This window comes from Xiphophorus maculatus, chromosome 2 (assembly GCF_002775205.1).
Source record: "Xiphophorus maculatus strain JP 163 A chromosome 2, X_maculatus-5.0-male, whole genome shotgun sequence".
Lineage (NCBI taxonomy): Eukaryota > Metazoa > Chordata > Actinopteri > Cyprinodontiformes > Poeciliidae > Xiphophorus > Xiphophorus maculatus.
In genome coordinates this window covers 8,761,013-8,786,548 of record NC_036444.1, presented here as the reverse complement: position 1 = coordinate 8,786,548, position 25,536 = coordinate 8,761,013, and the positions used below count along the sequence as shown (strand labels likewise).

The following is a 25,536-nucleotide window of genomic DNA, read 5'->3' as shown; positions in this document are numbered from 1 at the left end:
TATCTGTGAAAGATAAGACCAACTCCTTTATGTGAGAAGAAAAGAAGAAAACATGTTGAAATGTTACTTTTCACTGTTTAATTACGCAGTACATGCTTCTGACACCTTTGTTTAGAAAAAACAAAACAAATCACAAATACATTATTAAAAATGTTGCCAATGTTTTTTTAAAGCTGTTTAAATTTGCATTGTCTTGCTTCCTTACAAAGAGGAAAAGCCTCTCCTCGCTCCACATGATACTGTTTGGTCGGTGTGAAGCTGCTAATTAAGATGATTAGAGTGAACTGTTTGATCCATTTGATTTTTTTAATTAAATTTGTTATTCTAATAGAACAAGAGTAGCAAAATCAATTCTTTTGCAATTTGCAATGTATTAAAAAATTTTACGGAGCATTGTGCCTGAATAACAGCAGTTTTGCTGAACAGCAGAGGGTACAGCGTCGGTGAGAAATATGCATAAAACTGTCTTTGGCATGAATGTCATATTCATTTTTCAGGGTTTTATCATAGGATTTAAACTTTTTTTCAGCATGGAATGATAATACAACAAATAACTCAAATTATTTTTAAAAACAAACATTGGACACACATGTTTTAGTATATGAGGGATGTACAATATCTAGCTGCCTTAAACAAAAGGCTTGAAAGGCTTAAAAGGCAAAAGATTTGTCATACACTCCCAATTTTATTTGGACAAATCTTGTAGGAGGTTGGAGAGAAAGCAGACATTTTAAAGCCATTAACAATTACTACCAATTTACCAGTATTCCTCGCATGGACTTTAGCTTTAGGAATAGTCCCCAAATGTTCAACATAGTTGCATCCACAATCTTCATTTTCATTGCAATGTAACAGATAGATGGTTGAAATATTGTTCCAAAAGTGGTTTCAGACCAAGAAGAGGAAATTACCATTTAGCTTCTGGAATGGCTTTGACCTTAACCCCATTGAAAATTTATGAGGGATGAATTAATACAAGGAAGTCATCCCATTTAAATAACCCCTCCCATTTGTGAAAAGAGTACTTGTCAAAATTCTTTGCAGCAGTATATCAGAAGCTTGCTGGTGGTCACAAAAAAAATTTCCTTTTGCAACTTGCAAATAGCATTTTTTTTTTCACATTAAAATTTGGAGTGTATATATGAATTTGAGCCTGTATTTATAATTTTGAAAGTGTCTAAATAATTATTACAAGACTATAGCAGTTTAAATGCATTAGTAAAGCATTTATGATGCTCATATTAATGATGGATGTACTTAAACTACTGACCTACAGAAACCAGGCGGTCTAATGAAATCAAACTACTATATTATGCTCTTGGTTTTGAGATGGATCCCTAAGCATTATGGATTTTTTCTAAACTGAGCTCAAGCAGCAAGATCAAACTGTAGCTTGTAGATTGACGCATCAGTAATAGTCCCAAAAACAAAATTGATCAACATCCTGTTGCTCCAAAACAACTGCTTGTGTCTACAATTTTTTGAATGTTTGTGGGGGGCTGGTTTAGCTTCACATTCTTTATTTGTAATTTAGTATAGTCTGTCACTTTTAATTCACAGAGATTTAACTTTTAAATGCTTATTTGGCCAGAGTATAGAAAATGTGTCATAAATTCAATTAAACTATCATTCATCAGCACAAGCAAAGAGACATTCCACAGACTTAGATGAAACATCCCTTGGGACGCCCAGATAAATCTCTTCTTTATCACATTGTCTGGATCAGTGCCATAAAAATAAAACTTTTTATCTTGATTAAAGTTTCAGCTATAAAACTGTTGCTGAAATATTTAGTTTACTACACAGAAATGTGAACATACATTTTCCAGCTGACTCTGGGAATAAAACAAACTGAATCGGAGATGTGATCGCGGTGTTGTTTTCGTGACATTTTACGTTTTACTGTCAATATTTTGGACGGCAAAATAAAGGTGACACAAAAAATGCAAAGAACAGCCAAGTAATTTCATTGAAATTTATTGACTGTAAATACAGTAATATTCAATAGATTAGAATGTCCATTCAGATGAGGACAGTTTGTCAGATTAAAAGTACTTTTTGTCAATAAACTTTACGCTGGTGCTAAACTTAGTTTTCAATAAGCCAGCATTTCTATATTAAATGTTTTTATGGGCTGATTTAATATTCTAGTTTTAAATGTCATATTTTTATTGCCTGCAGGTAATAAAAAGTAAGTCAGCCCATTCATACACTGACTTACTTTGATTTCTTTGTATTTGAGAATTACCTGGGTTGTTGACATTTGTGTGAAAACGGTCTTGTTAAAATTATTTAAGCTGAAAAAAATTAATAATGTATTTGATACTTGTTTATCTGCTGCATGTCAGGACGAATTAAGACAGTTCTTAAGACAAAATAAGGTTTAACATTGTTCTAGCTAGCATGACATAATAAACTGGATGGTAAGTATTTATGCAATTCTATGAGTCAATGTTTCCAGTAAGCATATTTTCCCAACACATATATAAAGGTCATATCGGAGAAGTCACACCCTGCATGTATGCATCTTTATAGAGAGAATTTGTGTAGAAACCTTGTCTATTAAAGGCTTTCAAGAATTATGAATACTTGGGCAGTTTTGGATTTGCTGTGTTGATAATAAACTGTCATCAGATAATAAATTTACCTTTGAACATATCTTAGATTGGAAGACAAATGTTCCAGGAATCCTCCAGGAAATCACTAGTACCAAGAAATATATTGCCAAGAAATTGTCTGACTCATACTTCCTCATAAAATGGCAAACTTTAATTTAACATTTTTTGTACATAAAAAAACAAAGATAATACAATCTCTGTGCTACTGAAACAAAAAGGCATTGAGAGTTTTTTTAACCATTTGTGTAGGAACAAAATAAATCTTCTCTTTTATGATTTTTGTCTTAGCAGCCATCCAGGTCCTTATTGTCTTCATACACATGTAGAGATGGTATAATTTACAAAAGCAAACTACAAACCGGTTGCTCAATCATCAAAGTGAAATAATTACAGTATTAAAGTGTGAGTTAAGAATCAGAGTTAAGGCCACATCGAGATAAGACTTTGAAGAAACTGCATTGGTCTTAATAGGAAACAAAATCTATTAAAGGGGGAATATAAAATGTACAAAATGTTATTAAAATTTAATCTCAAAATAATAATTTATCAAAAGGAGCATAATCATCACTGTCAAGTCCTCATTTAAAAGTGTCAGAAGTGTTTTATCCATTAGGAGTTTTCTTCAGGAGTACAGGAGGAATTTCTGCAGTGCTTTGCTAAGTGGCTCCTTCTCTTCAGGTTTGTTATCAGGAATCATATCAGCGCTCCTCTCCGCGGTCAGCTGGATGACCGGTCTCATCTCCTTACAGCTCTGCAGCCCCGCCTTAGTGATGTTCCTGCAGAAATCCACTCTTACTTCCTCCAGGTTGTCCCCGTGCTCTGCTACACCTTGCAGGCTTCGGTCTGTGATGCGCACGCAGTTTTCTAGTCGTAGGCTGCGCAGTTTCTTGCACCTCTGCAGTACAGAGACCACGTCCTGGTCGGTGATGTGTGCGCAGCCGGACAACGTCAGGGTGAGAAGGTTAGGACACCTGCAGCACAGACAGCAGTCACAGTCTGTTTTTGTACACTTGTTGAGAGTGATGAGTCACTTCCATACCACACAAAAAGGAGGGATTAATATCTCTGGATTAAGTCAAGTCTTAAGCAAATAACAATGTCAGGTTTGTTTGCTTTTTCCTGATGAATATTGCTAAGGTCAAAATTAGTCTCAGGAAACATAGGTAGATGTAAATGGAGAAGAAACATGACCTGTGTAATGCTAGACAAGGTGAATCCTACACCAATCTATCCTCTGAGTATGCTCTGTTCCACTCTTTGTGTTTCCACTCTCCAAGAGTATTTGATTAATACTCAACAAAATAGTCGCAGGATGTTTAGTGTGAGACAAAGAGCAGCTTCTCTGCTCTACCTACAAAAAAGCACTCTGAGCAAATAAAAAACGAGTATCGGTGGAGTGCAGCCCATTTGCAGGCCATCTCCACAGAGGATGCAGGCAGACACTTGGACCAGGGGTGTCATTCATGTTCGCTGATGCAGATTATATAAAGACTTACATAATGTTACTGCTTTCCCTACATGTGAGCCAAACATATTCCAACACCACGAGAGCGCTGTCCCAGTAACCTTTGAACATGCAGAAGTTCAGTCATGTGCCTGGTCGTGCCATTAGAAGACCGTTCTCACTTTATTAGGTGTCGGTACTGACAGTAAAACATGACGAGGATGTGAAAGTGGTCTGATCGTAGCGCTTTGAGTTTCGTTTGTCGTCATATGACAACAAACGAAACAAAGATCATAAACAAACTGGGTATTTATAACAGGAGGAGTTATAAAGAAATTATCAAGAATTGTGACATTACTCACTCTTTTATGATACTCACTGTTTATGCGGATTAGTTTATCCTACCACACATTTCTGTTTGCAACATTTTAATTTTCTCACACAGATATACCTCTTGAACTTTTTGACAAATTTTCTTGTATTGATTTTGGAGAGCTGTGTGTATGTGTGTATGTGTGTGCGCGTGCGGGGGTGGTCGTGCATGTGTGTGTGTAAGGGGTGGGGGTGAAGGAAAGGGTGAGGGGAGGGTAATAATTGAAATTTAAAAATACAAGGAAAAACCTTGCGTTTCAAAATTTTCTTAAAAAATGTCTGGTTGTCTTTTCTACCCTTGGGGAGTCAGAAACAAACCAGACAGGTAAAGAATAAAGTTGTGAACAAGTTAAAAGCAGGGTTGGTTTGTTAAAACAATATCCCAGATTGAAACATCTCACAGAGTGCTGTTGAATCCATCATCTAAACATGGACAGAACACAGTAAAGCTATATAACCAGGCAATATGGCCATTCACATAAACACCCAGGCCAGGCCAGGATGACATTAGTCAGAGAAGTAGCTGAGGGGTGTAAGGTTACTCTGGAGGAGCTGCAGAGATCAAATGCTCAGACGGGTGAATATATGGACAGGACAACATTAGTAGCTTGCAAGATTCCGACACAATATGAGAAAGAAGACATTCTGTCCAAACAAGACCAAAGTTTTTGAACTACATAAAAACACAATATGAGTGGCGGAGCACCACATCAAAAAGAACGGACAAAAAATATTTCTCTGGATATGTGTGAACCACTTTCCTTTTACTTCAGCATATGTTTCACTTTGTGTTATTATATCACCTAAAAATTTAATAGAGTACATAAACGTGGCAGCAATTTGACATAATTTAAAAAGTAGAATCGCTATGGATACGTTTGCAAGACCTATTTTATGAAATGATATTTAACTATAGGTACATCAATAAGTCTGTTTCCTTTCTCAACCTTCTTGTTTCTTCACTGCAGGTTTGTGAGTAGATACTGATTTCAGTGATTACACGATAGATGCATTATTAATTAAATAACTTGTGAGAAGTAACTGAATTCAACCAAGCAATTACATTACACTAAAGAAAAACAAGCAAAATACGATTTGGTGGAATAACAATTTAACTTAAATTATTTAAGGGTTAGACACCATTCTGTGTAAATATAATTTTCTTGTTTTCTGATGTCAGATTCTACTTTCAGTTTTCTCTTTTAAAAGAAAATAATGATAGGTGAATGCTGTGTTGTTGTTTACCTAAAGTTTTATTAACCAATTGGCATCAAAAGAATTTTATTTTGATCTAAAAGCTTAGGGAATTCATAACCCTTTCTTCTCAGTTGTTAACTTCAGTATTCCAATAGCGTCAGCAACATTTCCAAGGTTTGGTTTAGACATGATGTGTTCCTAAGTAAAACAAAACAGCTTAGCGAGCTGTCTGGTCTGCGTTGAACACCAACAGAATGCCAACATGTAATCACGTCTCCAATGAACCGTTTGGTTTACTTAAGCCTGTTTTCCCTGGTCAAATTATTCCATCAGCCTGTTTGGAAAACTAAGATGAACATTTTTGCTTCATCATCATCAGTCTTTTGAATTAAAAGCTTCTTTTCTAGCAGGGTTTGGGAAATTTGTAGCCTTTCAGATCCAGGTGAAGTATATGAGAAGCTAAACCTTTGTCTATGTTGGCAGCAGAAAGTATAATTAAAATAGAAGCACAGGACATGCTTCTTTTAATTTAGTAACTGTAAGCATCAATTTAGCCAAATGGTGCAGATCAAAGCTTGGAAAAATCCAACTAACAACTGCAAAGGTCGAGGCAGATCTTCGAGTACCACCCACTGTGAAACCTACCCAGCGTGGTGCACCAAGCATGTTTCCTTATGTTGTGTAATTAATACTACGACTTCAGAATAATGAGAAATGAGTTATTGATAAATCATTTTTCGATACTCATCCGTTCAGAAGGAGCATTAGATTTTAAAACAACAGTATATAGAATCCTGTAGACACGCTGGCCTTTATTGGTTTTCCCAGGAAGATAAAGATAGACACAAATGTGGCGTCAGAGTTGAGGAGGCAGGCAGAGACAGACGCACATGTTTGCTTCTCAAACAGCAACAAAGAGCCAATTGTAGGCTCCACCTGCCTGCATAAATCTCAAGTTTGCAGCTGACTGGGAGTGTCTGTGGCCAAATAACGCTTTTATCACTCCCACAGCTCTTCTGTGCCCCCTCCCACTTTGTCACGTGCGCTCCGTTTCCTCTCCCTTTTCAGACAGTTTAGAAGAGTTTATCAGCATGCAGAGAGTATAGGCCTGAAAGGCACCACAATACAAGCCCTCCGACAAAGGAGGTGGTTCCAGTTTTGAGTCATCTCACAGCTCTCGTGTCGTGCTTCTCAAATTTCACAATGCAGGACGTGCAGCCTCCTCTCTCCCTTCTGTCCTGGCCTGCCACAGCGGCTCAGCTCCCCTTACATCAGCAGTTATTACTGGCTGCCTTGAAGAAATTATCCAGAGACCTCATTACGCCTCTGTGGGTTGATTCCTGGCCTCTGTGGGGCCGGCCAAACACACAAGGCCAGGAGCCAAAAGAGCTAAGTTTCAATGACCTATCACATACAAATTTTACGTCACTCAGTAAATATAATTATACATGTGCCAACAGTTGTGTTTGGCAATAGAATTAGTCTCATATCCAGCAGATGTTATTTTGTTTTTACAGGCAACTTTGAATACGGCATCTGTTTCTAATGATTTTGTTCCTTGGTGCCTTCAGCAAAACATGAGGGTTTGACTAAAACCAGTGCTCACAATTTTGAACTCTAGAGACCTTAAAACATCCTGACACTGTTATCAACATGACCGCCGCTTTGTTTACATCCAAAACCAAGAAAAGAGGCACAGTTTTAGAAGGCTACTGCCCAGGCCAACAGGTGGCACTCTATCTCTAGTACTTTCCAAAAAGTTTAAATTTTTAGTTATGTTGATCAAGACTGAGCCCATTTCTAATTGGGGTTCTGGGCTCTCTTTAAGTTAGGATCAGAAATTTGGTCGTCAGGGTAGAGCTGCTGCTTCTCCACACCAAGAGGAGCCAGCTGAGGCGGCTCCACTTAGTTGAGAACTCAGCTTTCAGAAACCCTTCCACCAATCAGAATGCACTTGTCTTGCAGCAGGTCCTCTGACTCCTGGTTAAACTTACATTTTTAAAATCTCTTTCCTCACATTCAAGAACAACCAGAGCACTCTGTTGCTCTCTTGTTGCTGATATTTGCATCACATCCAGTTTTCAAATCCTGTCTCCCACTAAAAGTGAATTCCCTGTCTGGTTGTACTCTTCTCCAACCTAAGACGTTTTTACCATTATCGTTTGCTTTTATGGCTTTCATTGTAATGTGACTGTGTTTTAAAAAAAGGTGCATGAAAAAGGTACTAGTATTGTGAAAAAATACATTTAAACTAAGCTGTTAGTGAGTGGCACAAAGGTTTTGTACTTAAATGACAAATTTGAACTGAGCACAGCTCTCCTTGCATTAATAAATTATGTTCTATGGGAATAAATAAAAAAATCTAATCATAGAAATTTTTAGGTAAGGTAAAGTAATTTTATTTACTAACTAATAAGTTTGACTCCTGTTCTGGGTCGAGTGTCTAAAGTAATAGGTAAATGTTCCTGTTCTGGAAGTAGCTTCTCTGGATTGTAAGTTTGTTCTAATTTTAAGACAAACATTGCCATTTTATGCAAAGAGTGAAGTTTATTATCAAGGATAAACATCATTTAAATTTATTTAGGATACAAATGAACTTACAGATCTATAAATTGCATTTATACATGGGGAAAAAGTTGTTCTTTTAAGAAGAACGTTAACATAATTTATTGCCACAGCTAGAACCATTTCACCTACTGCTGCATTTAAATGCCCACGCTGCACATCACTGCACAACCAAATACAGAAGATTTGCAACCTAAATCCTTGGATGATCTCTGACAAATAACTTTTTATCCACATTTACAGGATCCCCAAATGAAATTGTGCTTTACGTCTCACATAATCTTTGATTGTTCATTTTTGTTTCATAACTTATTGTGATTCTTTACTAAGCAACGATCAAATGCGCATAGAAACTCACATGTGGCACACATGGGCCAGGAAAGTGCTGACCAGGCTGTCATGTTTGCTGCAGATGTCCTTCTGGAACGAGCTCTTCAACCAGTCCTCAATGTTGCACACCAGCTGGACTCTGCTGGAGTACCAGCATATAGTTAAGTAACGCAATGATGATCCCAGCACATAGTTGTCCCATCTAAGCTGACAAGGGGAACTGAAGTGGAGCAGGTTCCATAGGCAGGGGTCAAGGTAGACTTCACGCAGCTGACAACAGGTGAGTGACAAACTTCTCCGGCTGTCCTTGTCCAGGAAGGAGAAAAGGTGGAGGAGACACTCGCGGTTGAGTTGAGTAAGATGCATGGTTAAAAAGTCCCGCTACATGTAGAGAGGCCTCGTCTCTGGGGCAGAGACAGACCTGCTGGTAGGCAGCAACAATGAACTCACAGCCAGTATTGTGTGGCCTAGATACATGATGCCCCCTCAGGCGCACGCTGAAGGGCCTGCACATATAAGGCGGTGAGGAGAAGGCTATTTTGGGAAGACAACTGCGATACGTTCAAAGATGGAAGTGTTTGAGCCGTGCGCTCCCTTCCCATCTGTCATGGCTCTCAACAGGCAGCAAGCCCTGGACGGGGCCAGATGTTTACACTGTCCTGGCCTACTTCACGCAAACATCAGAGTTACACACCCGCAACAACACATGTAAAAAGTACAACTCCAACACTTATTGTGAATGTATCTATTCACAAATTACTCAGTTAATTTAAAAAAATGTTGACAATGATCTAAATTGAAACCTTTATTGTGTGAGGAATCTTTGTTGTATCATCCCTTTTTAAGCAAACTAAACATTGTGTGTTTCATGCCATAAAGCTTTATATATATATATATATATATATATATATATATATATATATATATATATATATATATATATATATATATATATATATATATATATATATATATATATATATATATATATAACTTTTGACCAATATAACATTTGGTCAGTACAGACCAAAAGTTTGGACACACCTTTTAATTCAATGAGTTTCCTTTATTTTCATGACTATTGACATTGTAGATTCACACTGAAGGCATCTGAATAACACATGTGGAAATATGCACTAAACAAAAAAGAGTAAAACAACCGAAAATACCCCTTATATTCTAGTTTCTTCAAAGTAGCAACCTTTTGCTGTAATTACTGCTTTGCACACACTCTGCATTTTCTTGATGAGCTTCAAGAGATAGTCACCTGAAATGGTTTTCACTTCATAGCTGTGCCCTGTCAGGTTAATAAGTGGGATTTCTTGCCTTATAAATAGTCATGAAAATAAAGAAAACCCATTGAATTAGAAAGGTGTGTCCAAACTTTTGGTCTGTACTGTATATATATATATATATATATATATATATATATATATATATATATATATATATATATATATATATATATATATATATATATATATATATATATATATATATATATATATATATATATATATACACAACAGATCCCAGGAACAACATCAGACATCTCAGTCCAGAAATGTGCAGTCCTTGGCACAGCCAAGATACTGCGCAGAACCCTCAAGCTCCCAGGCCTCTGGTAGAGGACCAGAGCTCAGAGGATAAGAACCACCCGCGGTGGGTGAGAAGGGAATTTATATATATATATATATATATATATAAAATAACAAATGTTTCAAGAAAGCCCAGCAACAGGCCCAAGTACTTTATGTTTATCAGATAAGTGATGGCTAACAGAAATGCTTTGTGTCGTACCTAGCAATATATAAACCCATATATAATATAATAATATAAACCTACAGTTATAAAAATTATCTAAATTAATTTTTCAAGTAACAAAGATCAAACAACAACTAAATCTTCAACTTCTTGATGAAATCACCCTTATTGAACTCTTTTTTCCAAGAGTTACTGCAGAGGTTATACAACATCATAATTACAGGAGTAAACAGCAGCAGCAGTACTGGATGGTTTACACAAACTCTTCTGAGACTGTCGCACTCAAGATAATCACAAAGACAAATAACTTCCCAGCTCCTAGCTGGACTGTTGGACATGTGAGTTAGAGACACAAGCACACGCAGTGCTATGTAGGACTTGCCTAAGGCAGCCTGGTAATCTGTGACTCAGTGTGTTTGCTCAACTGGAGAGCAGAGAATGTTCTGATACCAGAATACTATTAGTCCACATGTATGTCATCACTCTACTTTCCAAGTAAGTCCAGTTAAACTTGTTATCAGCAGGCTGTTGGAGGGGAAAAAAAAAATCTCAACAATAGGAAATGACATTTTTTGGAGTTTGATCACATTATGTACCGTGACATAATGTTCCTAACAAGACTTCTGATGCAAACAGAACAACATATTGCAAGCAAAGTATTAGTACACAAAATGTAAGGTGCACATGGAAGAGTAGAAAAAGCCCACTTGTTTCATTGGTGGAAGGGAGGGATGGAGAAGCAACCTCGCAGCCACCTGTGTGAAGGCAACTAAGAGCAGCTGTTCCTGTGCATACTGAAGTACTTGTTCCTGCCACAGCGAGAGGGTTTACTGGTTGGCACGTGTGCAGAGGGGAACTCTGTGTGTATGTGTGTGCCTGGGCGTGGGTGGAGCTCTTTGCTGAGGGCTAAAGACAAGCCGCATATAAAGCCCTGCAAAAAATATATGCTCAGTATACTATAGAGCCTCACTCTACCACAACATGGGCTGTTTAGCATCAGAAAATGTAATAAGAGCATTGGGACATTTGTAAAGGAGACAAATAAAGTATTCACAAAGAATGGAAAGATTTTACTATCATTCAAGTTTTGAATGGTATAAATTTGGATTTGAAACCAATAATTGCATGTTTTACTACTTAAAACAAAAGATTCTATGCCTATGACAGTAGTCAGTGGTAGGACACAGAATATATGTCTAATTAGAATACAATTAAAGTGTTAATTTATTTCAGTCATTGGATTCAAAAAGTGAAACTCAATTCTCACATGTAAATGACTTTTGTTCATTTTGATGATTATGGCTGATAACTAAATATAATGCAAAATTCTGTTTCTCACTTAATTAGAATATTACATGAGGTCAACAAAAAATAATCATGAAAACAACGGCTGACAGGTGTCCATCAGTCACTAACTTTCACCTGAATGATAAGTCACATATAAACCATTGTTAAGTAAGCTTACTGTTCACAAAACTGGATCTTCATAAAATCAAGGAAATTATGGAGAAGCCTGACCATTCTCTTCATGAATCCGGTTTGGGAAAACAGTGTCTTCAGTCAGAGGCTTCTTCAAATTAGCTGTAACGCAGACCGCTACAGGAGAGCTTTCCTGCCAACAGTCATCACTATCTACAATAACTCTTTGAATAATTCCAATTAATGAGTTACAACATTTAATTTCCCTTTGGGATAAATAAAGTATTTCTGAATTTGAATCGAAGCATATTAATGGGAAGTTTAGTGGAAGGAAAAAGTGTAGCAGGACAAGATACACAGGCAACAGTGAAAACAGCAGCCTTAAGAAAATCGATATCTGCAATAGTGAGCCTTTTTCTATTTGTCTTCTATAATCTAATTATCAGAGAACATTAAGTTGAGAGTTTTAATAATCACCAAAAGTAGTAAATAGAATATACGTCACTGTGTGTAATAAAGCTATACACATTTTACTTTGAGTTACTGAAATAAATTAAATTTTTAATGATTTTACAATTAAGATGCTCATAAAATATATTTGAATATCTGTCTTTAACAGATATATAATGGCCTGACAGACTGATGAGAACAGAAATAGAGTTCAGATCCAAGGAAAAACACCACAACATATTGTATGAATGAAAGAGTTTTCATTGCATTCAGTCATGGCAGCAATAACTGATACATACTCAACTGTGAATTTCATTAGGTCCCGTGACTGATCATTTAGGGAAACATAAACGTTAAATGATAATCCACCACCAACACAGAAAACGAAATGATCACATCTTTTTTATGTTTGGTGGTAAAGAAGGAAATACAAATTAAGAGCCCAAATAAACACTGAAATTCAAAGACATTGCAGTATAAACACTAAATATCCACTAAAAACTGGAAAAGAGCTACACATTTTAAAATGTTGAAAATTAAAAAGAAATTGAAATTTAAAGAAAATAACAGAACAGTAATATATTCACAATGACTCTGTGGTGATACAGTCTCCACCTACTGACCTTTGGACCACCTGAGGTTTCCCAAGGCTCCAGCTTTCCTTCATTATTATAAACAATAACCTTTGGAATCTATTACATACACAAATGTCTGACAAAATTACAAAAAAAAGAAGCAAAAGACAATTAAAAATGCAAAAAAAAAGCAGCAAGTCAAACATGATTATTTCAAACAACTCAAGAAACACATACAATGAATAGGAAAATAAACTACAATAATAATAAATCAAGCACTGTGACACATCTGAGGTGAAACCAAAATGAAGGAAAGCTAATGTGAGGCAGTGAATTGTGACTGAATCACGGTGCAGCAGTTTGGAGAGCTTCCTCTGAGGTATCTCTGTCTGCTGCAGCCTCCTGCGACGGCATCTTCACCTCTTTTAATGGAGCCATATTTATGCTCATATCTTCTTCAGCTTTCTCATCCAGGATGTTTGCTTGTGTAGTGTCCGTCAAACACGTCTGTGCGTCTGCCGCAACCTCGTCCTGAGAAACTATTTCTGTCGAAAAGCAGTCCGTGGCTGCCATGTCCACGCTGGGCTGAGTTGTGGCAGTGCTGTCAGTGTCTAAAGACTCTTGAACAGTCCTCTCAACGTAAAAGAGGATGTAGGCCTTGGCTTTCTTCACTGTGTCCTCATTGGTCAGAGTCACTGTGCTGTCGTTGAAGTGGTACCAGTGGCCCTCGTGGCTGCCATATGCTGTATAATGCCCTGATCCAACCCTGTGAACACACACACACAATCACGTTTTACCTTCTGAATTTTTACAGATTCATCTATTGCTGGAGGAGCACACAGGAACAGTCAACCTGAATGTACAGTAGTGGCACAACACTGCCACTTAGTGGCCATATCTGGCATAGCAACAATTATCTGAATGTACTTTCAAGGACTCTCTCTAATGCCCCTCTGTTTTAAACTGCAGCTGTCTATAAAACTTGTTGCTCTGTAATTCAGTGATTGAAATCTTTGATTAAATGAGGCTTTCATTCACTTTTAAAGACCAGCTGAAAAGCCCTACGACCTGTCAAGCTTATTAAGCTGATGCAACATGAATCTCCTACAAATGCTTTTGAAATAAGTACATTAAGTAGACATAAGCCCAGAAACAATGAATGTCATTATTCTTTTTTTCATAGTTATCTTAAACAAAATGACTTGCGTAAACCATGGCAGTAAAACCTGAATGATGCAAGACCTTGACTCACCCAGATCCATGGTGCACCACGACAGCAGCAAGGTCATACAAACAACTCCCTGGTAACGTGTTCTCTGGCTGCAGAGGGAAAAGAAAGATTTCAATCATGTAAATGTCTTTTTTTAGAGAGCAACATGTTTGGAAAATCACATTTTAAGAGTTGCTTTTACACTTCAAGTGTGTTGTGCACAAGATCACATTACACAAAAACCTTTGCACCAGAATGCTGTTGCCGAACAACTAATGAAATAATTTATAGTTTACAATCTAAACTATAGTAAGCATATTTGGTTTTTAAAACTTGAGACAAAGACTAAGGGATTTTGCAAATTTAAATACAGGATGGAATGTATGCAATTATAGGCTTAAATTTGTAACAGGTAGGGTGAGCCGACTGTTTCTATGATGTAGGGGGAACTGAAAAGGAAAAGACTTCCATGTGCTTTTCCTCATGAATTAAGCTGTTAAGAGCTGAAACACCAAATTTTCTCACAAATCTAACTTTTTACTTAACGACTATACAGTATTCACTCATCTACCATCAAGAACAAAACTTGAGTGAGATCCAAGATTCAGCTCTTCTGGGAAGGCTTTCCGTGTGTTTCATGGACATTTTTTTGACTTTCTTCCAAAAGTGAATTTGTGAGGTCAGACATTGATGTTGGATGAGAAAGTCTTGCTCATAGTGTTTGCTAGAATTAGAACCAAGAGTTGCTGTTTTATCAAGCTGAGGTCAGGAATCTTAAATTCTTCTATACCAAGCTCGCTCATGCATGAGCGTCTGTTGTGTACTGGTGCACGGTCATAGGAAGGGGATATTCTCAGACTGTTCCTACAAAGTTGGGAGCATGAAATTGTTCCTAAATGACTCTGTATGTTGCAGCAACAAATGTTTCTTTCACTAGACCTAAGGGGCTAGGCTAGCTTGTAATTTTATTTGATTATTTCTTAGTAAAAAAAGCATTTTCCAGATATTAAAATGATATAAAACTACTTGAAATAATAATGGCTATTAAGATGTTTCCAGCTCACCTCAAGTAAGAAGCCCCTCATGTCCAGGCCCTTCAGCGGAAACTCCACGTAAGTGTCCACCTTGTTTCTCAGAAAAGCAGTCCAGTGGAACCGTTTGAGGTGCAGGCACAAGACCTACATTTCCAAACCAAAACAAAACTTTTTATGCCTCTTAAGCCTCAAAGAACAAGCATAAAACAAATAAAACAGTCATTAAGTCATAAATATGTCTCCCTCACACCTTTGGCAGCTTCTGGATCCAGAACTTCTTGGTTGATTTCTGTCGTTTTTTACACTTGTGGCAATAATATAGTTCTGTTTCATCAAGTTCTTCCAGGTCAGTGAAGCTACGCAAGCAGTCTACAACAAATTAAACAAATACAAACCTGTTTTAAAAATAACATAAAAAAAGAATGGCCAACAAATTGGTTATCTTCAACAGTATTAGACTTACCACGTAAAGTGCATATAGGTCCTGGCTCCTGGTCCTTACTTCTCTTTTGTCTAAACTGACTAGGAATGTCCAAAGAAAGGTCTGAAGCAACAAGAACAGTGACGAAAAAAATACTTAGTTGGATGGATAAAAGTTTTATTATGCCTTCATCAACTCCATAGGAAGAAACAAAAACATAGACAATAGTGTTATTTGTTCTTTAACCAAAAAAAAAAAAAGTGAAAGGAATTTTGAGGCAGAAAAAAAGCTCGACTTACCAAGAAATGGATCAAACTTTCGAGATTCTGTTCCACATATCAGGCAGTTAACTTCGTTTTGAAGTATACCACCAAAAATAGACGTGACAACACTGGAAGTGCCATTTCTGCACAGAATAAGACAGGAAGACATTGATATTAGTTAATAAAAAGGGATACTGTTGTATTTGGGAAGAAATAAAGCAAGCCAGATTTTACAAATGAGCCTTTTTGACATATTAAGAAGCACATTACAAGCAACAATTATGACCCAAAGAATTATCTAAATAGCTATAAAATTGATTAATCATAAAAAAAATATAATCAAAGTAATTAAAAAACATTCAAGACCATTTAATGGGTGCTAAAAACATGACAGTGTGAAAGCTGCAGCTTTGCAGTTAGAAATTTTACTGCATATGAGACACTTTTCAATACCATGATATGTCGAAGTTTAAATAGTAAAGTCCTTTTTGATGAGATGCCAACGAAAATGCTGGTATAATAATTATAACTATGTTTTCATATGTTTGCAGAAGATATATATGCATTTCTATTTTCAATAAACATAATTAGGTCACATTGTACTTTTTTTATACCACAATTTTTGTTCATACCTACCTTAAGAATCTCTTATTTTCAGCACCACAAACATAAACAAAGAAAAAAAAACTCACATGCAGCATTTACTGTCTGTGGTGGAGAGTCTGACTCCGTCCTGAGGCGAGACAGGGTAAGATGCCCCATTGCGGCTGTACTGGAGCTCCCTGTGGAGGTGGTCCAACAGGTAGCGCATGAATTCATGAGCATCCTGCTGCTGATAGCCCCTGTACAAACACACGCAGTCTTCTATTACAGCTGTGTATAAACACTCATTGCAAAAGAGGTGAGAAGAAAACAAATTAAGTAGCAACATTTTTTTTTCTTTGTGTTTTTACCTGAAACTGGGCATGATTTTCCATATGGCATAAAATAAGGAGTCTGGACTAAAGGCGGTCTGGCTTCCTTGCCAAAGGGAACAAAGAGTTTTCCTGAACTCCTCCACCAAGGAACTGTTTAACAGAAAACAACTGTTTTACAACGTTGCATAATCTTGAACAACACAATGGATAAACACTTCTTTTTAAAGCTTACTTCAGATAATCTGACATATTCCACCATAGTACTGTGAGATTTATTTTTATACTCCTCAAAATACCTCATGATTGTTTTTACATGACTGGCAACAAATAATTTGACTACAATATCATACTTTGAAATGAATGGGAGATTTATGCCCATGAATTCTCCTTCCTGCAGAAGAGGACCTTACACACTGTTGTTCCCTTGGCTGCGGGTGTGGTACATCCTCCTTCCTGCCGTCTTACCGCTGCGCAGGGCAACAGCAGGCAGCTCCTTGAAATAAGAGCTGAACTGCTCGATGTTGCTATCAAAGGAAGAACATTTTGTCAAAACAGAAACTGATGTGAAATGTGGAAGCAGACAACATCCAGAAAATATGCCAGGAATCTCAGTTTCAACTTTACTCTGCAGTCACATAGTAAGATTTTTATTTTTTATTTTGTCTACAACTGCTACTCAGTGGTGGTTGTTGTTGTGTTTTGTCTCTATGCTGTAACTGAGAAGTAATTTCCCTGCTGGGATGAATAAAGTAATTCTATTCTATAAGATGCAATAGAATCAGAGCTGGATAATTTTATTCATCCCACTAATTCTCAATTAAATTGAAGGGAAATGCTAAGGAATACAAACAGGAGTTTACTAAAAAAAAAAAACAACATTCAAATATTAAACAGATTCAAACGTTACAAAACAATTAATAGCTTTTTTATTTAACATGTTTTGATACTATCAGATAATCCTGTTGCATGAGGCAAAGACGTATCAGTGGAGAAACCTGGCCTCAATTGCTTCTTGTTTCTAGGCAGCCTCTGTAATATCCTTCAATGTGCAACAGACTGTATTAATAAAGGCTGACTGGTCATGGGGCCCTGACTCCACTTAGGAAGAACTTCTGATTTGTGCGGTAAATGCAGGGGGCTACCCACATCCCTCAGAGCAAAGTCTTACCTGAGTGACTGCAGGATGGCGTTCATGAAGCATGTGTTGCCCAAGTTTCGAAGACCAGTGGCACCCACAGCCACCCCGTCCTGAAAGAAGTGAAGCTCAGGATTAAATCTGTCAAATCTTATGGAAAGCCATTCTAGATTATTCTTAAAGTGGAATAATACTTACATTGTCTTTTAACAGCTTTCCATCTGCAGCCGAGTTTTCTAGAAGTTTCCTCTTCCTCTGTCTGTCTCCCAAAAGCAATGAACTGCAAAGGATGAGGTTTTGTTTTTAATTATCAATATATATGAGAAATTGTTTTAAAGTAAAATACCATTAAACTTTCACATAATCTGTGAGACAAATTGTTTTAGATAAATATTTTAGGAACTGCAGAGATGTCAGAATAAATAATCAATCAAATGCATTTTAAGGCTCTATTAGTGAATATTTTTACTTACTTTTCTAAACTCTGGAGATGCTCTCTCACCTTCTGTGTATGCCCAAGTTTGGTGTCATTGACAACAAAGTCATCACATCTGTAACTACATATAAATAAACAGTTACAACACACATTTAAAATCAACTGGAATTTCTAATAAATCTCTGCAGTGTCACATATTAAAGCTTTAGTGAATCCATAAAAAAGGAAGGTTAACTGAGTTTTAAAGAAATGTAGCAAAACTGCATTTGTTCTTGGGAAAACTCACCAAAATACACTGAAGTTGCTGCAGTCCATGCAGACAGAATGATAGGTTTTATCTTTCTCCTGTTTTTCCCCCTTCCTTTGACAAATGCTGGGGCCTTGGTTCTCTTCAAAGTGTTTCTTCGCATGCCCATTGACATATCTATATAAAAATTGGTAATTTAATAATGTAAAAACATCAATAATTACCAGAAAATTATATAAAGAATAAAAATAGAATCAGGAATTCTGATTTTCCTCATATCTTCACTTTTACAACACAGGATTATTCTGTTTAATTATGCAATCAGACTATGCGAATTGAGGACTATGCTCTCTATCTAAAACGCATCATTTTTAATTGAAGTTTAATAATTCAACTAGGTGTAATCATGGAATACATGTCTCAGGTTTTCCCGTTCTACACTTCATTGTAAATAAGTTGAGTGGGACAGGTTTGCAAATTTTGTACAAATCACAGCACCAATGGATAAAGAATGTAAACACATTGCATCCAGGCTGCATCTTAACAATGTTGAAAAAAATAAAAGTTATGTATTATCCAGTAGACAAAGCAGAAAAGTCCAGACTTAAGTAATTGTGAATAAAATAATGCAATGGTTAAAAGTGTGCAAGGTTGACAAGATTTTTTTTTTTATATAATAGTAATACTATATATTATTGGAACACATTACAAGCATTTGTTAATGTCAAATATAGGCCTAATTTAAACAGTTTTTAACAAGTTAGCTTCAAGTCCATAATAAAATATATTCCAGACCTACCTGGTTTAAAAAACTCACTTACCTGATAAGCTTGTATCTACCTTAACTTGAGCAAGTTAAAGATAATTATGTCAAACTGTCCTTCCACTGTAGACAGGCCTTCCTTGATTATACATTTTGACCTATGTCCTGTAATCTATGTTTGCTTTATCATTGTTTCCTCTTTTATGTAGGAGAGAATTGTTTCAATTGTAAAGAGCTTAATAAAAAACGCATTATTAGTAGTATCATAAGAGAAAACTAGATGTTAGTTTAGTTGTGGTTTCTTGTTAACAGCAAAAATCAGCTACTTACCGCCCACAGTGAACCATCAGACAGGTAAGGCAAATCCATGGACTTTTATTCGACCTGCAAACTAAACAAAAAACATGACAACATAATGGAGCAAAATGGTGCGTTCGACTGAACCATGTTTTACTATTGCTATAACAACTGAATTGTGATTTGCCCTTGTGGCTGTTTACAAGTAGCTAAGAGTGGCTAGCAAACTGACACAGATACGATTGCACGAGAAGCAAGAGTTGGGGATAAGGTTAAAAATATATATATATATATACCCCAGACTGCTCCAACTTAACTATCTTCATATTAGTTTTACAAACGGAACTGAGACAAATGCCGCTCTTACCATTACAGCACCAGGAGGACGGTGTACCGTTAGGGAACCTGGGGGAGTCGGTGGCACAGCTTACGTTAGAGCTGAGATGAGGGCACTCCATCAGCTTCACAACTCTATGGACAGAACAACACCAGCAGTACCAGGACAAGGACTCTACAAAAAAAAAAAACCCTCAACAATACCAATGGTATCCGGCCAGCTAACAATAGTTAGCCAATTAACCTAAAGCAGCTAGCGAGTACACGTTATCCTGTCTTCGCTAACGCCAACGCGTTAGGTAACTAAAAGAGCTTGCACTTTTCTGACTAAGAGTTCAAATAAAATCAACCCTCGGTAGTTTCCACCCACACATATTGTAAGGTAAAACAGTAACGATATCTTTGGTGTTTACGCAGTAGGTAACTGCTGGCCACAAACAAATGGATATAACTCAAGGAAGTGACGTACATTCCACCGGCTCTCGCTGGTTTTCGTCACAAAGATGAAAAGCCTCAGAGATGAACGCTTCAGCGCTTCCGTCCTTGTGCATAAAAGATAGAAATGGCTGTGTAGGCAGTCTCATCGTATGTGAGGTAGCACTATTTCTTTTTAATGTATGATTTCTTACCTTTGCAAGTTCTATATTTAAATTAAATTGAGCTAGTTTTCGTAAAAACTTTCTTTCCGACAATATATGCCGCCCCGTTGTGACATATAATCGACCCATCTTTATAATGTTTTAAAAAATCATTTTTTTTAACTTATGTTCTTATTTGTCGAAACACTCCTCAAAGTTACACTAGGTAGTAGTGGTCAGAAGGGCCAATAGCACAATAAAGTCTTGCTTTTGTCAGACTACCCCAGAGCAGCTGCTACAATCCAGCAGCATGTCATCATCAGAATGTGAATGTGTGCATGAATGGGAATAACTGATTTCAATGTAATGCGTTTTTAAGGGTCCAGAAAAGCAGTAAATAAATATGTCATTTAATGTCACAAGTAACTTATATGAAACTGTGTTGTTGTGTTTTTTTTTTGTTTTTACATATTTGTTAAAATTGCCACTACACCACAGCGGAGAGAGAGAACATGAAAAAAACCCCAACCCCCTCTGGCTCCCTCCAGTGGTCTGCAGAAATACAGCGCTTCTGGGTCAGAAACAACCAATCAGAGCCAAACTCAAAAGCTGACATATCAGGGGGTTTGTGGAAGGAAGCCGGAAAGGTTTGACCCAAATAATAGAGTTAAAAAGACAAATATCCCTGACACTGACCAAATGTGTGTAAACTTCTGAATTCAAAAAAGTGGCACAAAACATTTTCTAAAAATGTTCTCGCCAAGTTTTTCTGACATTTAACAAATAGAAATAATTTTGGTAATTCTATCGAACCTAAAACTATAGACGTTTGGTCTGATTTAAGTTCAGACAATGAGAAAAAATTATGTATGTGTCTTTTTATTCATTATATTTGGTTTCAATTCTGACTGTTTAAGGCCATATGGCTCCAACAGCCTAAAAGCTGGTGGGTAAAACCCTGATGTTAAACTGACTCATTAAAATGTCTGTTATATTCTACAGCTGTAACACAACTTCAACCCCAATGAAGTATTTAGAAAGCTGTTTTATTCCTGAATGTGCTCCCCCTGAAATCAACATAAGCTTTGAAAATGTTCATAATAAACTAGGTTAAGTGATGGAAAACTGTCTAAGCAAGTGCTCAATTTTAGAATGAATAATTCAGAACATTACACCAAAAAGATTCACAATACCATTCACCTTCCTTCTGGTCATAATGTCATGGCTAGTAAGTGTGTTGCAGAACTTTGTTGCTTTGTATTTTAATAGTCACAAAAGAAGATTTTCAACAATAATGCTGAAGAAACTGATAAAAAACACAAACATAAAAATTACATTTATTGAAGATTAAAACTTTACCTTATTAAACCCCACTACAATGTAAAAAGTATATATAGCACCCAAAAATATCCAGAATGGATTTTGGTAAATAAAAGGGAATATTGATTTGAACAAAATAGTAATGACATTTGTCAAGGTATAGACTTCAAAATGGAGAGCTAAACTGGGTTCTCATCCAGACATTTTGGTGGAACATACAGCACATTCTGCAAAATCACAATACATTTTTATATCCAAACACCTGCAAACATATGAGTAAAATGTAGTATTTTAGAGAATGTTGTCCTTATCTATAGGGTTGCTTTTATTTCTATGTTTCACAGTTGTTAACTGTAAAAGGGCTTTATTTTATCTTAAAAAGTGAAGTTTTCAAAGAACATAATTTTTTGAATATGTAGCTGATTTCTTATTATTTACTTGTAATTTTAAACTTACAAATATTTTTAATTTGATTACATTTTAAATCTTTAGATTCAAAAGTTGAAAACATTCGTTAAATCTATGAAAAGTAAAAAAAAAAAAAAAAAAAATCTCTTAGCATGTAACCTAAATTAAACAGTTCTAATTTTTAAAAAAACTCTGCTTCTTTTTAATGGAATGTAGAGTGTAGTTCTCAGAGACAGAAAAATTATGCATTTGACTTTAGGACACAAAACTTAGTTCTTAATGGCAACCAGGTGAAAAAAAGGTGTTTTTTTTACAGAAGAGGAGCATTCCTATGTCATTTCTATCCCACTCCCTTGAAGAGGTGTGTCGGTCTTTGCCTCCTTGACTTTCTTCTTTTGGTGTTTTTTCCTACAGAAGTGCAATAAATGATGAAATACATGCAAAAAAATGTGACTTTTTCAACTTTTTTTATACCACAAACATTAATATATTTTGTAAAAATTTTCTAAATTAGTAACAGAAGCACATCATTGTGAAAAGGAAGGAAAATGACATATGATGTTTTATTTATTATATTTATATATGTAAATGTGAAAAAAGCATGGTATGCATATCTAGCCCCTTTTGAATAAGCGTTCTGAATCAATCCTTTCTGCAGAGATGAATATTTTTACCCAGTCCTCTATGCGAAATAGCTCAAGCTCAGTCAAAATTAGACAGTGTCCATGCACAAGAATTTTTAATTATTGCTGCAGATTCTCAGATTTAGGCCATCCGTGTTCTATGGCTGATAGAAAACCACACCTCACTTTTCAGATTTGATTTTGAAAAAAAAAAAAATTGAAAATAGGTATTATTTTACTTTCAATTCTCAAGTATGCCATACTTTTTGTCAGTCCATCAGAAAAAGTACCAGAATATGAAAGAGGAGAACAAAAAGCACTTACTTTGACTTCACCACAAGGAGAATCACAGTTAACAAGACAGCAAAAATGACAATGGAAAGCAGAACCGCAAAGATGATGGCTGTTGGAAAAGGCAGCTGTTAAACTAGTGTGTAAAATGTAAATTATTGAAAATAACTTGGCAATCAATAAGAATTTCAATAAAGGCAAACAAGCATTTATTCAGTCACTGAAAACATTTGTCCCCGTCTCCACTTACTAATAGGAGTGTCCGGTTCATCCTCCTCAGGCTCATCCCCTTCATCTAAGAACCAGAAGGATCAACATTAGCATGTTGTTAAAAATTAAAGAAAAAAAAAACACAAATAAATAACTTGAGATAGTTATTAGCTCACCATGAATGCCAACACAAGTCCTATTGCAGCTCTTGAAGTCAAAGAATCTGTTTCCATTTCCAAAGCATCCACTCCAAAGGAACTTTTTGCATTTGTCATGAATGGAGTCGTAGTAGTATCTGACGAGGTAACTATTACACCCTCCAGCCGCATATTTAAAGCGACAAGCTGCAGTTTCTGTTAACAGAAGATACAGTTAATTTCAAGATAATCAGTCAATCTGTCTGTCTGTCCAATGTGTGTCTTTCTGTCTTAGATTTTCACCACTTGGTGGCGCATAAATGCTACAAATTGTATAAAATAGTGGCCTCCTGGCATTACATTTAAAAATCTCCCCAAATCTTTTCTGTTAACAGAAAAAAAATATGTTATCCTGCGTGGTATATTGTTGAAGGGCATTTCTTTTGTCTTTCCCATTTGAAAAGGCTTAGTTTTTTTGTCATGGTTCTTTAGGCCATTAAACTGTTATCAGTAAGTTCTTACTCCAAAGTCCACCAACGGCATGAAGGATAGTCAGCAGTTATATTTGCCATGATTCATATTTACAGCTGACAAGTGGTGAAAATAAAAGGAACTTTTTAATCAAGTAATTTTTATTTTGCTTATCAAAAAAATGTTTCTCACCATCCGTTGGGTACAACTTCTCTGAATTGATTGAACAGTTTCTCATGCACTCTCTTTCACTTTTGAAACGGTTGGCGTTTCCTCCCTGGCCTTGGTAGAAGAAAGGCAAGCACTTGTCTTCTTCATGTTTGTAATACACAAAAAACGTGAAAGTTGTGCCTTGACCTGGATCACTGGGCAGATTGCAGAATTCTGTTGAATGGCAAAAAGATAAGTTTAAGGATAATTTTATTTTCAAAACAGTCCTTTTTTCCCCAGAATAATGCATGCTTAAACAGGACCTTTTTGTAAATCTATAACTAATGTTTAACTAGCATGATCATCAGAGTCCCACTCCCTGTTTTACAACAGCAATAAAAAGTGTCATTTATTTTTCAGCCATGTTGCTCTTTATGGGCTTCACAGAAAAGAAGTGTGTTTCAAGCAGTTCTTTTTACAAAAGTAAGTTTAATTTGGGCAGTGAATCTATGTAATTGGCACTCTTACTTTAACAAAAATGAAAATCAATGCTTAAATTCTGGAAAATGGAGACAAATTGGGTTCTAATTCTAACCATATCTTTCAATGAAGATACATGTTAGGTTCAGCTCAGCTTCGATTCAGGTGCAGAAGTAAGGTGATTCGTGTGGAAAGGTTTTGAATTACAGCGGTAGGAAACGTCTGGTCAGCTTAACACAAGCAGGAGAATATATATATATAACATTTTTAGCAAAATAAACAATCATAAAATACTATAATTTGAGCTTCAAGTCATAACATGAACATGACACAAAGGTACAATGATAATGTAGTAATAGCTGTTTAAAGGGTAATGTTTAGTTTTTACCTGTAAAATCAACAGATTTTTGCTGAACTGACTTGTTTTGTCCTGTTAGTCCATGTCTACAGTTTCAGTCGTTCCATGTGTCAGGAAAAATAACACCCAAGTCACAAGGTGAAATCGTACCTCAGAGATTACAGTGTCGTTGAAATTAACTCATTCAACTCAAGCGAACAACATAAATCAGACTGAATTCAGAAACCAGTTCCATACTCTTGCAAAAGCACATACGCCCATGTGCTGGTCTAGATTGTAGAAAGCCAGCTTCAACTCTACGACATGTTTTCCTAATCATCTTAAATTAACTTTCATTTTAAGAAAAAAATTAAAAAGAAAAAATACAGCCATACCTTGTTTTTGTGAGTTGCTGGTGTGAAGTGTTGACAAAACAATTCCTAAAAACAGAAGTTTCTTCATTTTGCTGCTTGTCTTTGTGCTGTCTTTCCTGGAGTGACTGAGGGATATAAACTACAATGGGAGTGGGTGCTCATTATTGACCTTTGGACATGTATTTCCCTAATGATAACTCTGTCAATCGAAACTGAAGTTAATGGGAACACTAGAGAGTTCCTCTCTGTAACAGTTGTACTGTCATAAAAAAAGTTTGTAGATTGTGATATTTGAGCGTAGACATACATGCTAAGATCCATATTGCAATAAATGTGAACTGTGGCCTTGTTATGTCAGTTCAAA

At 36.2% G+C, this 25,536-nt stretch overlaps 3 protein-coding genes across 3 annotated transcripts; all 3 read right to left on the bottom strand.

Moving 5' to 3' along the window:
* Nucleotides 1-1,982: 1,982 nt before the first annotated feature.
* On the bottom strand, nt 1,983-9,119 carry fbxl22 (F-box and leucine rich repeat protein 22). The gene is made up of 2 exons (XM_005798250.2): nt 8,555-9,119; nt 1,983-3,589 (listed from the first exon to the last, which is right to left on the bottom strand). Exons 1-2 carry the CDS (start codon nt 8,890-8,892, stop codon nt 3,241-3,243), a joined length of 687 nt encoding a protein of 228 aa, XP_005798307.1. The 5' UTR covers nt 8,893-9,119; the 3' UTR covers nt 1,983-3,240.
* A 3,283-nt stretch (nt 9,120-12,402) lies between these two features.
* Nucleotides 12,403-20,283, bottom strand: usp3 (ubiquitin specific peptidase 3). The gene is made up of 15 exons (XM_005798251.2): nt 19,825-20,283; nt 19,491-19,551; nt 18,437-18,574; nt 18,188-18,271; nt 17,913-17,994; nt 17,748-17,827; nt 16,990-17,103; nt 16,616-16,729; nt 16,355-16,504; nt 15,699-15,805; nt 15,442-15,522; nt 15,229-15,347; nt 15,009-15,122; nt 13,987-14,054; nt 12,403-13,500 (listed from the first exon to the last, which is right to left on the bottom strand). Exons 1-15 carry the CDS (start codon nt 19,913-19,915, stop codon nt 13,080-13,082), a joined length of 1,824 nt encoding a protein of 607 aa, XP_005798308.1. The 5' UTR covers nt 19,916-20,283; the 3' UTR covers nt 12,403-13,079.
* A 1,409-nt stretch (nt 20,284-21,692) lies between these two features.
* On the bottom strand, nt 21,693-25,315 carry LOC111610514 (kunitz-type serine protease inhibitor bitisilin-3-like). Its single transcript, XM_023344903.1, has 6 exons — nt 25,194-25,315; nt 24,024-24,215; nt 23,400-23,576; nt 23,264-23,308; nt 23,047-23,125; nt 21,693-22,507 (listed from the first exon to the last, which is right to left on the bottom strand). Exons 1-6 carry the CDS (start codon nt 25,258-25,260, stop codon nt 22,429-22,431), a joined length of 639 nt encoding a protein of 212 aa, XP_023200671.1. The 5' UTR covers nt 25,261-25,315; the 3' UTR covers nt 21,693-22,428.
* Between the last annotated feature and the right edge of the window lie 221 nt (nt 25,316-25,536).

What these genes read in the sequence shown, in the direction of transcription:
- fbxl22 (XM_005798250.2), bottom strand. Translation starts at nt 8,892, where the DNA reads ATGCATCTTACTCAACTCAACCGCGAGTGTCTCCTCCACCTTTTCTCC. An exon ending in CTGGCCCATGTGTGCCACAT is followed by an intron (nt 3,590 to 8,554) that starts GTGAGTTTCTAT and finishes TCTGTGCTGCAG; the next exon opens with GTGTCCTAACCTTCTCACCC.
- usp3 (XM_005798251.2), bottom strand. Translation starts at nt 19,915, where the DNA reads ATGGAGTGCCCTCATCTCAGCTCTAACGTAAGCTGTGCCACCGACTCC. An exon ending in GTCCTCCTGGTGCTGTAATG is followed by an intron (nt 19,552 to 19,824) that starts GTAAGAGCGGCA and finishes TTTTTTGTTTAG; the next exon opens with TTTGCAGGTCGAATAAAAGT. An exon ending in AGCAACTTCAGTGTATTTTG is followed by an intron (nt 18,272 to 18,436) that starts GTGAGTTTTCCC and finishes ATTTATATGTAG; the next exon opens with TTACAGATGTGATGACTTTG.
- LOC111610514 (XM_023344903.1), bottom strand. Translation starts at nt 25,260, where the DNA reads ATGAAGAAACTTCTGTTTTTAGGAATTGTTTTGTCAACACTTCACACC. An exon ending in GACTTGTGTTGGCATTCATG is followed by an intron (nt 23,309 to 23,399) that starts GTGAGCTAATAA and finishes TCTGGTTCTTAG; the next exon opens with ATGAAGGGGATGAGCCTGAG. An exon ending in TGAACCGGACACTCCTATTA is followed by an intron (nt 23,126 to 23,263) that starts GTAAGTGGAGAC and finishes CTTTTCCAACAG; the next exon opens with CCATCATCTTTGCGGTTCTG.